Source organism: Hyposmocoma kahamanoa, unplaced genomic scaffold, assembly GCF_003589595.1.
Source record: "Hyposmocoma kahamanoa isolate Upper Pololo Valley unplaced genomic scaffold, ASM358959v1 67, whole genome shotgun sequence".
Lineage (NCBI taxonomy): Eukaryota > Metazoa > Arthropoda > Insecta > Lepidoptera > Cosmopterigidae > Hyposmocoma > Hyposmocoma kahamanoa.
The window spans coordinates 1382489-1397134 of record NW_020653855.1 but is presented as its reverse complement, the minus strand read 5'-3'; the positions used below and the strand labels follow the sequence as shown (position 1 = coordinate 1397134).

The 14646-nt window shown below is 39.3% G+C and overlaps 1 protein-coding gene across 2 annotated transcripts in view; it reads right to left on the bottom strand.

The window, feature by feature from the left end:
- The window catches only part of LOC113232259 (juvenile hormone esterase-like), a 67961-nt gene that overhangs the window by 25986 nt on the left and 27329 nt on the right, over window positions 1-14646 (bottom strand). Inside the window, exon 2 of one of the 2 annotated variants that reach the window (XM_026466924.1) lies at window positions 6131-6183. The exons of the other annotated variant lie outside the window; for it this stretch is intronic. Within the exon in view, the coding sequence (XP_026322709.1) occupies window positions 6131-6168 (38 nt within the window). The 5' untranslated portion in view covers window positions 6169-6183. The remainder of the gene's footprint in view (window positions 1-6130; window positions 6184-14646) is intronic. 2 annotated transcript variants of the gene reach the window in all.

The window sequence follows — 14646 nt, the reverse complement described above, 5'->3', positions numbered from 1 at the left end:
CTCAAATAGTGAAGTCATTACTAATTTATCACAGGAATTTTCAGCCTTACAAACAAAAATGACCACCATTGAAAACGATAATAAACTCCTGAGATCAAAATTATCGGATCTCGATGCCGTACAGCTGAATCTGAACGATGTCGAACAGCGGGCACGAATTAATAATCTTGAAATTTTCGGGATTGCTGAAAAGAAAACTGAGGCGTTAGCACCAATGATGTGTAAGATTGCGTCTGTGGTCGGGGTTAAGTTGGCTGAAGAGGATATTGATTATGCTACACGACTTCCTTCCCGTGTAAATACCAAGGGATTGCCAAGGACCGTAATTGTTAAATTCAAGTCGATCTACCTACGAGATAGCCTCCTGAGCGCGGTGCGGAAGAGGCGCGGCTTAGTATCCACAGATATAGGGCTACCGGGAGATGGAAAGCCTATTTATATAAATGAACACCTAACTTCTACCAACAAAGCTTTACTAAAGGCTACCAAGATCAAATGTAAGGAGTTGGGGTTTCAGAACGTCTGGACTCGAAATGCAAAAATTTATGTACGTCAACACTACAAGGCGCCCGCTATTCGTATATTCAAATTAGAACAATTGGACAGTTTAAAAAAGTGATGTATTGTTTTGAGATTTCCGCAGGTATTTTTGTATTTCGAAACATGCTTCTTAAATTCTATTTGTATTTGCTACAATCATACACACATTTCACACACTCACAAACCTCACACAGCAGTTACACCCACACACATACTGCTCTGTCAACACTATTACAATTAAAAGCTGCCTCATATCGTGACTGCTGCGCGCGTAATTTTTATTACATATTGCGTGTATTACTAATTTATAATGACTTTTAAACTATATCTCCAAAACGCGCGCAGCATTCGCGGTAAACTGGCAGACTTCACCCAGGGGCTTCTCCTTCATAATTATGATGTAGTGGCATTGTGTGAAACTTGGCTGCTGGACTCTTTCATGGATTCAGAGGTAAGCGATTGCCGATATGACGTGCATAGACGGGATCGGCCGGTGCGCGGCGGTTTAGCGCGGCGCGGTGCGGGTGGCGGGGTGCGTTCGGTGGGCGGAGGCGTCATGCTGTTAACTCGTCGAACACTCGGTGCGCGTGCTCTCGCTGCGCCTATTGATGCCCCGTACGATATGGTTCATATTATAATACGTGCTCACGTAATGCGAGCGGCGCGCGACCTACATATCATCTGCGTTTACCTCCCCGGTTCCGGTGCTTCTCACGACGCACAAGTGGCTAACTTGACTGATTTCTTGAGAGAATTTATGGATAAAAACAGTAATGCTGATTATCTTTTGATGGGGGATTTTAATTTTCCATATGTAGAATGGCATGTTGGCTCCAGTAATCTGCCACCTCTTTTTCCACTCAATGTAACTAATGAGTACCAGCGTGATTTGTTGCAAACCCTCTCCAGTTTTAATTTAGAACAGTATAATACCGTAATAAACGGCAACAGTCGTTATCTCGACCTTGTTTTTGGTACTCTGGAGGTAGCGACGTCCCGCTGTACTCACCCCTTAACTCGTGAGGACATGCCTCATCATCCAGCTATCGACTTGGAAATGCCAAATATAATTTTATATAAAACGTTAAGGGACCCAAAAATAAGAGTTTATAAATTTAAGAGGGCTAATTATGACGTTATACGGAGTCGGTTGGCTACCGTAGATTGGGCCAACAAACTCAATAGCGATGGAATAGATGATACTGTCTTATCCTTTTTAACAGAGCTGCGGAGAGTTATTAAGGAGGAGGTACCTAGCTTCTTAAGCGACGGTTGTGGTTATCCGATATGGTTTTCTAAGCCTCTAATTAATATTATTAAAGAAAAATCCAAGTACCATAAGGCATGGAAGAAATACGGAAACAAACTGGACTATGATGCTTTCTCCTTGCTCAGGCAACGTCAGAAGACAGTTCAACAGGAGTGTTGGATACGTTATATCGATGGCTGTGAAACGGCAATTACTACCAACCCAAAGCACTTTTGGTCATATACTAGGTCATTGCGTAGGGACAAGGGCATTCCCGTTCATGTGACCCATGGTGATCGCGTGACATGTGGAGGCTCTGATATATGTAATGCCTTTTTAGAATATTTTTTTTCCGTTTATAGAGGCTCTAACACTACTCATCGTCCTTCCCTCGCTATGGCTCCATCTAATTTAATTAATACAATCAACTCTATTCAAATTACACAAGATTTAGTTTTCAAATATTTACGTAAACTGGATCGTAACAAGGGTGCTGGGAGTGATGGTATTCCTTCATTTTTTGCGAAACAGTGTGCGAAGGAGCTTGCAACTCCTCTGACATCAATTTTTCGGCGGTCAATGAGCGAGGGAGTTTACCCCACCATATGGAAGGAGGCTTACATCACTCCGATTCATAAAAGCGGCTCAAGACAGAACGTCGAGAATTATAGACCCGTGTCGATATTGTCAGTTTTTGGTAAGGTTTTCGAGTCAATCGTTCATGACCAATTATATCCGGTGGCCGCAGTCTATATTCCAATTTCTCAACACGGTTTCATGCGCAGAAGATCGACTGTATCTAATCTTGCTGTTTTCACAAATTTTATTACTCAGCACATGGACAGAGGTGGCCAGGTCGACACTGTGTACACCGACTATTCAAAATGTTTTGATCGCATCGATCATGACATTTTAATATCTAAACTAAATAATATCGGTGTGCACGGGGATTTGCTGAGGTGGCTTGAGTCTTATATACGGAATCGATCGCAGGCTGTTAGGATTGGCGCTTTCAAATCGAATATGGAATCCGTCCCATCGGGCGTACCGCAGGGGTCTCATTTAGGTCCTTTACTTTTCAACATATACTTGTACGACATTGAGACATGTTTTAAGTATTCAAATGTTTTAATGTATGCCGACGACAATAAAATCTTTATGCCAATTGGTTGTGCAGCTGATTGCGAAAGGCTTCAGGCGGACCTCGACAGATTAACGGACTATTGTAGACTGAATCGTCTTGATCTGAATGTCAAAAAATGCCAAGTTATCACGTTCACCCGGAAGCGTATTTTTCTGTCTCACAAATACCATCTCAATGATACCTGTATTCCTAGAGTCGAACTCGTCCGCGATCTGGGTGTAATACTAGATTATAAGCTTTTGTATACATCGCATTTCGACTTCATTGCTCAGAAATCTTACAGAATGCTAGGATTTCTTCATAGAAGTGCTAAATCTTTTCGAAGAATTGAATCTTTAAAAAAGCTGTATTTTGCTTATGTCAGGAGCGTGATGGAGTACGCAGCCCCTATATGGTCTCCGTCTTATGTGACTCATATAGCCCAGTTAGAGTCCGTGCAGCGTTGTTTCACACGTAGATTGCACTACCGCCTCAAAAGGGAAGATGGTTACTTCGACAGACTTAACTTCTATCAGCTAGATTCTCTCGAAGTTAGACGTCTGTTGTCTGACATGAAGTTTCTATATGACGTGGTTAACTCCGTATTGGATTGTCCTGAATTAACGGCTTGCATTGGTCTGTGTGCCTGTCCAAAACGCACGAGGCATATGCACTCCTTGTGTACGACCTTAGCCCGTTCGAATTACGCAAAACACTCTGTTTTGCAAAGAATAGTGCGCACTTATGAGGATAGATTTAGAGACGTGGACATCTTCCATTTAAACCGCACTCAATTTCTAAACATATTGAAGGATCACCCCCAGTTTAGAAGGCAATAATTATCAAACAAACAGAGCACAGACACACACACACACACACACACACAAACACACACAACACTAAAACATACTTACACTTACACCTTTATAATTTATATAATAATAATGTTATATTTGTATGTAATAATTTAATAATATGTAGATTACCATTAATTTAAGAACTTAATGTAAATTTTCAACATGTTTGTTTTTCGATTAGGCTATAGATTAACGCTAGATAAAGTAACGCTATAATTAAAATGTAATATGACAAACTTTGTTATTGGCTATATACGTATATTATTATGATTGTAAACGAAAATTAAAAAGCTGTAAAGTTTGCAAATAAACAAATAAATAAAAAATAAATAAATAAATAAATAAATCCCTATAGATGTAAATAAACAGTTGTATGGGTTTTATCGTATTACGACTACGCTTTTATATGGAAGCAAAACCAATATCGCTTGATAATTGACGCATTTTATATTATCGTATATCAGCGAGTGTATAACCAGAAATAGAGACGAAATGTCATTTAATTTGTACGAAAACTACTCTGCCAAACCATTACGGTGACAACTGCGCTTCGATTGGAAAGCCCGAATTCGAAACAATGGACGGGTGTCATCAAATGTGATTTCGTTTGTTTTGTAAATAGATGACTGGCTGTTTGCCCACACCACCGTACGGAACAGCCCCCCATAGTTAGAGATATTATTTTTATTACAATAAATACAGAATATTTTTGGAATATACGGAGACGTACACACAGGTCAGTTGTTGGCGCTGTACTGTTTCAACTTTCTAATTTGTGATTTCAGCGCAAACGAGTGTTGATATTTAAAAGTAATATAAGGCCCATTTGCCTGATGAGTTGTCAGAGATCGATGGCCCTTATTTCGTCTCTACTTCTGGTTATATACTCGATGTTAGAAATCGACAATAATGAGCATAATTATCTTATATTATTAGATACTATAATTATTGATACAAAGATCGGACATAGAGGTAAAACCTTTTTGACGTGACGGTACTTGAGCCCACGACCCTACTGCACCGTAGTATTGCTCTTACCAACTGAGCTACGGGTCAAGTTATCCAGTTGTCGAGATTTTCCTGTGCGTTTTTGTTAAAGATCTTTGTACTTGATTTTTCAGCATTCTGAACTACTAGTGAGATCTTGTGAGAGATTTTAGAACCTTCTTTACTGCAACAAAAACACATAGGAGAATTTCGACAGCTGGATAAATTGACTCGTAGCTCAGTTGGTAAGAGCAGCACTACTGTGCAGTATGGTCGCGGGTTCTAGTCCCATTAGGTCGAAAAAGTTTTTCTGTGTTCGACCTTTGTAATAATAATCATAATAAAAACTAGTGGAGATATTTCGTAAAAAATATCTCAATAATATTATTTGATACTCTTTTTTTAGGTTACGTTAGGTTATTTGCATTTAATTTACCCGCCATTTTCAAGCAGTTAGCAACGATGACATGACTTTATTTTATGATGACGTAAATTAAAGTATGATTTTGCCGATTTGTTAGTATTGTCTGTTTTTTTGAAAACGGAGTAAAATTATATGTGCAGGGTTGCCAGTTATAAAATTTTATATAGTCCTGTAGTTGCTATCGATAGTTTTATCGATAGATTGTCAAAGAAGATAAAATTTTGCCAAAAATATCTGAACTGTGAATGTTACGACGTTCAGAGATTACTAATTGCATTATTACCTTTTTTATTCTTATTTTGACAGCTGACCTACTAATATCGAAACCCATTTTTATTCATATATATTTGAAAAAGTACAGGCGGATTTGATTATCTGTTGGATTCAAATTAAAAACTTAAAAAAATATGTCTAGTTTTTGTTTTTTTTTAACAGACAGATCTAAATGCAGTGTATGTAGTGTGTGTGCCCAGGAGTTGTAACATTTTAAAAAAACCAGTTCAGCTACTTATTGCATAAGCATAGTCAACATTCTATCGACAGAATGTTTTATCGACTGTAATCACTAGCTGCTTGCAAGCGGGCAACACTTTTGCGCCATGAACTTAGATTTTACTGCATCTTCAAAAAAGACAAATATTCAAAATTAATTATTTTTTCCTTACAATTATTAATAACAAAGATCAAACACAGAAAATATCCCTCAATCGGGCCGAATTCGAACGTTGGTTCTTTTAGCAAACCGTGTCAGACGCTATGCCAACTAAGTCACGGAACGAACCAGCGGACCTCACGAGTTTTTCTATGTGTTATGACTTTATATGCCTTTTTTTCCTTTTTTCACTATGGTTTTGAGAAGCAGATGCCCAAATAGACGCCATTTTGTGAGTAATGTTAGTTATTAGTAGTTAAGATGGTCTCCCAGCTAATTTTCCACATATACAACTCACCGTAGGTCATCTAAAAACTCATTAACAGCTGTAAACATCTCGCCGTCGGTATGCTGCAAAGAACAATAAGGAATATTATTACCAACCTAATAAACAACACGTTCATTGTCCTAACAATCGCGAGTAGAAGTTTCAATAATATTTTTAGATAGAACAATGTCTGAATAAAGGGGGAGAAGAATACTGACGCCCTTATCATAACTAAAGTAGTCTACATTTTAGCTAAATCAGTTAATCAGTGGAACGAGATCTACAACCCCCTGTAAGAGGTTTCTTTTAATCTTATTTAGTAAGCAAAATGGGCGTAATTGACTTTTTCAAAGAAAAGAAAACTTTAGGGGCCAATCATTGACTTACAATTATATGGACGTCGGGTCCCCGCTAAAAAGTGTCCGAACTTATAGGGCGTTAAAATCGTATACAGAGCGTCATTCACGCTTTAGTCTTCGTTTGTTCGACTGACAGCGAAGCAAGCAAAATTAGACATTACTGCGATGACATTATAATTTAAATTCAACGTTTTAGCTTTTTCATATTCCTTTACATGTCACTACGTTTAATTAGGTTGACTTGGGACATTTTTTTCGTGGTTTTTGTATTAGACCCGTCGTCCATTTATTTGTAAGTCAATGGGGCCAATACCTCAAAAAAAATAGTTGAATGAATTACAAACAGAATATTTGTTTTTATAATACTAAATGACGGCACGAACAAGTCGTGTGACTGGTGGTAAGCGACACGCTTGTCCCGAACATTCACAGTGCCAATCAGAGCTTTAAATCACAAAGGTCTGAGGGGCACTGGCACTGCGCCCGACACCCTCAGATATAAGTTGACAAGTCCCATGTGCCTGTAATTTCACTAGCACCCTTACGCTTCGGAACCGGAACACACTAATGTTCACGTGACTTTTTGGCAGCAAAAATAGGTAAGATGTCGGTACTAAACTCTACTGTTACTAAACTATTTATTTCTACTACTAAAAAGAGAATGCATTAAGCTAAATATCGAATTTCTAATAGCATAATATTCGCAAAGACTTGTAGCAGTAAAGCTTACCTATTTCTGCCGCCAAGCAATAATATCTGTAGTCTGGTTTGGAAGAGTGCAGGCACATACGACTTGTCAACTTATGTATCAGGGTGACAGGCGCAGTGGCAGTGCCCCTCAAATCTTTGCGATTTAAAGCTCTGAGTGACGCTGCAACTGTTATAGACAGGCGTCTAGCTTACCATCAGGCGCACGACTTGTTCGTCCCGTCACTAGACAAGTTTTTTTTTTCTTTCGAGAAGAGAATTTTATATTGTTGTCAAGTTAATAAAATCAAGTTTCACTGACTGTACGCCAATTTCACGGTTTTTTTTCCGACATTTAAAAACAAGGACACTTAGAAAATAAGTCAATTTAGGAAAATGGATTTTTTGAGGTTTGAACACACACCAAATAAATACTAACAATTACACAATTTGAATAAGTACACAATGACATTCTGACCAAACCAGCCGGAGGAATGCAAATGCCTTGTTTATAATAGAATTTGGGAATATGGGCAAATTATTTTTCAGGATAAAAAGACACGCGCTTGGCCACAATCTCACCTAATGTGACCAACAATGGTAGACCGCCGTTTCTCGGATTCGCAACGGATACGAATCGAAAGTAGTGCGCAAATGCTCTAAGGGTGTTGATGAAATTAGAGGCTGATGGGACTTGTCAACGTGTCTTAGGGTGACGGACGACGTCGCTATGGATTTTAATCACGCACCAATTGCGACTATGTTTACTTCAGGGGCAACTACCCGAAACACCCAAAACAAAACCAATTCAGAAAAGTTCGTTCCCCAAATTGGTCCTACCAAGAGTCGCAAAACATTGGGATGCCGAAGTCGTCTAATTTCAACCAAATTTTCGTGTCGCACCAGGTGCAGGTAACCGATGTTATGCAAATGTTATCTTGACTAGAGAAAGAGGTCATTGCCTTAGAACCGGTTCTACTCTGACCTTGCCAATGTGAACTTTTTAATAATAGCTGCCAGTTTAATATTGGAAGTTTGTCAACTCATTTACAGATCGATCAACTTGTTTGCATTCTTTTTGCAGTATTAACTGACGTGACGTACAGATCGTTGGCCTATAACAGATTACAGTGCCACTGGCTGTTGGTGAAATTACAGGCATATAGGACTTGTCAACTTATGTCTCAGGGTGTCAGGCGCAGTGGCAGTGCCCCCTAGATCTTTGCGCCTTAAAACTCTGAGCGGCACTGTAACTGTTATGTACAGGCGTGCAGCTTACCACCAGGCGCACGACGTGAAAAAGAGTTTTTTTTAAATAAAAAATTGTACACACATTTTTAACATGCCCCAAAAATTTTTGACATTTTGGTAGCAGTAGATCTCTTCGTGAAAGAGATTGTCCAGGGAAGGATTGCCATCCCACCTATTGCTGTCGACAAGCAGTAATGCGAGCGTTACTGCGTTCTGGTTTTGAAAACGGTTAACGTGGGTGAAATCTAATAAACCGGATTCATTTTAATTGAATAAAAAAAATAATGAAGCCGTGGTAGCCTAATGGTTCGACCTACTGCCTCTCAAGCAGAAGGTCGTAGGTTCGAATCCAGTCTCGCACCTCTAAATTTCTCGGAATTTATGTGCGAAATTTAAATTGAAATATATTATGAGCTTTCCGGTGAATGAAAACATCGTGGTGAAACCTGCACGTCGATGAAGGTTCACAACCCTCGGAAAAACTGTGAAGTCCCCAACACGCATTGGACCAGCGTGGCGGACTATGACCTAAACCCTTGCCTGTGAGGAGACCCGTATCTGGCAGTGAGACGTCTTTTTTTTTAATAACGCACACACTCAACATGGCCCCTAGGGAAACTCTGTGTCGCGGGTGCCATGGACACACACATAGACAACCACAAATTACACCCAAACTCACGAGAGAAATAAATGTAGGCCATACAACTATTTCTCTCGGCCCGAGAATCGAACCTGGGACCTCTGTGTGGCATACGGGCATGGTAACCGTTAATTTGACCCTTTAGAGGTGGATTATTCTTCCAATTTGAATGGGACCACTATTGAGGTAGCCCCTTTAAAATAAAAAAAAAGAATCATCGTAATCAGTTCACAAATGTCAATGTAAGCACGTAACATACACAAAAAAATGCAGTCAAATTGAGAACCTCCTTTTTGAAGTCGGTTAAAAATGGAACTCTGTTAAACGTATACAATTCAAAAAAGAGAGTGACTGATTGGATACCAAGAAACGAAACAAGACGTAAAAGTCGGCCGAGGAAAAGATGGGAAGACAGCTTTATAGAGAAAGCAGGACCAAAATGGATGACGAAAGCAAGGGATAGGGAGTTATGGATGACAACAGGGGAGGCCTACGCCGAGGAGGTGACTACTACTGTTGCTAGCTAATAAGGTAAATGTAGATAATAGTGTAACGTCTGATATGTAAAAGTAACTTATAGTATATAAATGTAGCTAATAACATGAAAATGTAACTAGTAATAATTGTTAATGTCAACTAACACTAGTAGTAATAAAGGCTTATTTTATTTTACAAACGAATGCAAAAAAGTGTAGTTTTTCAAGTAATAAAAAAAATCTTACACAGGTGCATTATTTAGGTATCATATTGTTTTACTATGAAACATTTGCAATGACCCAATTAGTGAATTCCGTGTATAATTCTGAATAGTTCTCATGACAATACCATCTAGTTAAAGTAAAAAGATTAATAAGTAAGCCTTTAACATTGTAAGGTTTCTATTCAAGGTGATCGTGAGCATTGTATGCAATTGTCAGATCCCACTTCGTTACTAAAACGCTTAGACGGTTTTTCAACTACAAAAAAATATTTACTAAAAAAATATTTTATCACATAGTTGCGTTTTAGTTGTATTGAGAAACAACTACAACTGTTCTACAAAGTGTGCAGCTTACCACCAGGCAAACGACTTGCTAGTCCCATCACTTGATATTATAAAAAAAACTTATTTGTTATTGAAAGAAGTTGAAGTGTACACTTAACGAGTCGATTCTATCGAGTTCTTAGGTTTTCGCGATTGTTACACATAGGAAATGACACTATTTTTCCGAATTTAAATTGCGTATATTTATTTGTTTTTTCAAACAAACAGATGTTTGACAAACGAACAAGCGGACCTCACGAATTTTTCTATGTGCTTGCGTCGTATCTTTGTATTTGGTTTTTCAACGACTTTTTAGCCGTAGCGCCATCTATGAGAAATATATGCTATTTCGTCACCCAGTTACATACCTTTACAGCTACCAGCCCCGGCTAGAGATGTCGCTATTCATTGTATTTAAATTATTATTGAATTGATATTCAATTATTTTTTGTGGTTCGTTCCGTGGTTTAGTTGGTACGGCGTTTGACACGGTATGCTAGAAGACGTCGGTTCGAATCTATAAAACTTTTTTTGAGTGTTAGATCTGTGCATTAATAATTATAACAAGCTAGTGGAGTAATTTCCCAAAAAAATTATTGAATATCAATTCAATAAAATTTAAATACAATGAATAGCGACATCTCTAGCCGGGGCTGGTAGCTGTAAAGGTATGTAAATGGGTGACGAAATATCATAGATTTCTCATAGACGGCGCTACGGCTAAAAAGTCGTTGAAAAACCAAATACAAAGTTACGACGCAAGCACATAGAAAAATTCGCGAGGTCCGCTGGTTCGTTCCGTCGTTTAGTTGGTATGGCGTCTGCCACGGTATGCTAGAAGACGTCGGTTCGAATCCGGCCGGACCGAAGGAATTTTTTCTGAGTGTTCGATCTTCGTATTGATAATTATAACAAACTCGTGGAGTAATTTCACAAAAAAAAAATTGAATATAAATTCAATAAAAGTTTTAATTTGAATTTTTATTAAGTTTTTATTATTAATTAATAATGGAAACTGGAATAAATTAAAACATATTAATAAGTACTGCAGTCTTATGTCTGTTTGGGATTTTTCTGAGAAGAAAGAGTCAACACTACCTCAGCACGAATTAAAACTTTTCCCGTACTAATACGGTTCATTTTGCGTGGCTTAATTTAGGAATTAATTTTTTTATAAACACAGTTAGTGATTTGAAATATTGTGTATGTCGTATACTACACGTGTTCTATTTATACAGCGGCTTTTTTGTCAAATTTCGAGATAAGTTCGTGTTTTTCTGTATCGTGAAAAGTTTTAGGAATCATGTTTTTACACGTGCTTTTACAAGATGCCCAAGATGCTGGCAGCGCTTCCCCTTTGTATGGCTAATGCACTGGGCAAGGTAGCCGGCCCTTGGGTTTCCCAGACAGTCTATTGATTTTTTTGATAACATTTTGTACAGATGAAGGACACCGGGACACGGGTACAATCGGTATACATTCCCGATCAATCCACTTTCAGTATTCGTCTACTCAGTGGCGGATTCGCAGTCGTAACCGCCCTAGACCTCAGGCCACGTAGTCAGTACCAGCCGCCCCTTTCTCAGCACTCATCATATACTGGAAGACATAATGACATAAAGACATAATGAATTTCACTGTCACTGTCTATTGGTGGAAACCGCTTGAAAATCCGTTCATAGTTTTTGAGTTTATTGTGATCAGACAGACGCGGTAGTGATAATATGTAGTGATGTACGAAAAATATACGAAAGTGATATATAGGAAGATTAGTGTTATATGATGCGGTGCAGTGCGGCCCGCAATAATGTGCGTGAGCCTTTAGAATATTTTGGTACTTTGAGTTATTATGATCAGTGAATTTTTATCGCGATTGGCCGCCCTAGGCCCGGGCCTTAGGGCAAATACGCCACTGCGTGTACTTTAAATAAGTAATTGGAGCCGAAGTCCCGGTACTTATTGCTCTTTATACTTCCCGATACGGAGCCAAACTGCAAACAAGTGTGTCAGCACACGTTATATCTCACGCCAGTTGTTCATATTCCAAGGGAAATATTCGGGTCGAAATGGACACTGACCGAATTGCGACTCAACTGCCATTGCAACTAGATTTTAGCCGAATAACAAATATTATCATCATCATCATATTAGCCGGAAGACGTCCACTGCTGAACACAGGCCTCCCCCAAACATTGCCAGACTAGCCGGTCGGACGCAACGTGCATCCACCAGGTCATCTCCGTCAGTAGCGGGTCGTCCCACTGAACGACTTTCGGTTCGTGGTCTCCATTCAAGAACCTTTCTGCCCCAACGACCTTCAGTTCTACGAGCTTTATATACCCTGTCCACTGCCACTTCAACTTGATAATCCTTTGGGCTATGTCGGTGACTTTCGTTCTTCTACGGATCTCCTCATTTCTGATTCGATCACGTAGAGAAATACAGAGCATTGCTCGCTCCACGGCTCGTTGAAGGACTTTGAGCTTTTTTATGAGGCAGTAAGTAACCACGTCTCAGAGCCGTAGGTCATCGCTGACAACACGCACTGCTCGAAGACTTTTGTCTTCAAGGACTGCGGTTTTGCGGACGAGAAGACATCCCGGAGTTTCTCGAAAGCTGCCCAACCAAGTCGGATTCGACCATTGACCTCTCCCTCGAAGCTGGGTCTGCCTAATTTGACGGTTTGTCCGAAGTAGACATAATCGTCAACAAGTATGTTATATTATCAGTTGCAATATGTAATTCAACGACCATTGGTTTCATAATTAGAAGATTTGGGGCCCTGAACAGGTGTATCGCATATCGTACAGGTGCATCAGGCACACGAATTGTTCGTACTTGGTATCATAAAAAAAAAGATAAAGTGAATTCACGCGTAAATTCCTCGCACAACTTAAACCGTTTCTTAAATGATATTTCGGAGCAAGGTGTTTCCTTTTTATCAAAAGATAAACGAATGATAGTGAAGATAATAGTTCTTGACTCGTGAGAACATTTGCTTGTGTATTTTTAGTTTATTAGGTTAGCGGGAAATTTAGCGGAAATCACTCGTATTTATTGCGCATGCGCATCCTTGAGTTCTGACTAGTAACAACGCCTCGGCACTTGCGATGCATTTAAACTAATCTTATAATCTCTTTTGAGTCGAATCCAAAGCCCTGGTATCCTAATGGGTTGACCAACCGCCTCGCCAGCAGAGGCAGTGGGTTTCGAGCGGAGGAAAACTTCATGAGGATCCCTAACCTCGCATTGGGATAGCGTGGTGGACTATGGCCAAAGCTCTCGCCTGAGAGAAGACTCATACGCAGCAATGGGACGTATAAATGGGTTGATGATGATAAGTCAAGTCACAGTGTAAAAAGGCAAGTATGTCAACTCCCGTCTGTTCGGCGCATCAATATCTCGATACGTAAGTTGATGTTAGTCAAAATACCATTTTTTGCTTTTTAACTTAAATGTTTCCTTTTTTACGTAAGTTATAGGTTCCATGTTTAAAAGTAAAGATAACTTAAAGTGATTTCTTTACTTTTAAATATTCTTCTTCTTCTTAGTGTGCCGCTTCTTTACGAAGGTTGGCGACCATCATGGCAATTTTCATTTCTGAAGCTGCTGCACGAAAGAGGGTACAGGGTGTGCTAAGGTGGAACCAGTCTCTCAGGTTCTTCAACCAAATTTTCCTTCTGCCTCGACTACACTTTCCCTGTATTCTTCCCTGCATTATTAGTTGAAGAATCCGGTATCTATTGCCCCTCATTACGTGGCCAAAATACTGCAGCTTCCTTTCCTTTACGATTCAGAGTAGTTCGAACTCTTTTCTCATACGATGTAGAATCTCAACATTGGTAACCTTTAGTACCCACGATATGCCAGGCATACGTCTGTACCGCCACGTCTCAAAGGACTCAAGGTCCAACACTACATACCAAACAGCAAGATACTGAAGACGTAACAGCGGACCAAACGCATACGGAGTATTATACAAAAAAATAAAATAAAAAAGTAAAATAGTATATTTCTCTATACTACATACTACCTATAATATACATAAAAAAGGACGTAGGTAACCATTGACTTATAGGTAACGGTCAATGTAGGTAACGATCCATATTTCACTCAAAGCGTAGGGATGTCACATTATCATTTTGGTTGTACTTACAGGTTGTAAAAGTGACAGGTAACAATTAAGGTGTTCATCATAGTACTAAAACCATAAACAACAACTTTAGTTCCATATAAGTTCAAACGTGCAAGCGTCCTCCGCGACAACTTACATCCCCGTCCTGCACAGAGTGCAATCCATTTATTTTTGTATGAAAGTAAAATCTGATGACAAACGACTTGTTCGTCCCTTCATTTGGTACCATAAAAATAAAAACTATGTAGGGTAACACCGTAGAAAAGTAGGAGTTCAGCTTGTATGTGTGCACGTCTGCCGTGCGCCCTGTACGGACGCACACAGTCGCATGATCTCGCGTGGCACTCGCGTTGCATAGCGCGGGCCGTCCCATTCATAATAGAATTGAAGTGTTCTCTTCCTCAACGATATTTATTCAATATTTGGTTATGTCCAACCAAATGCTAGTAG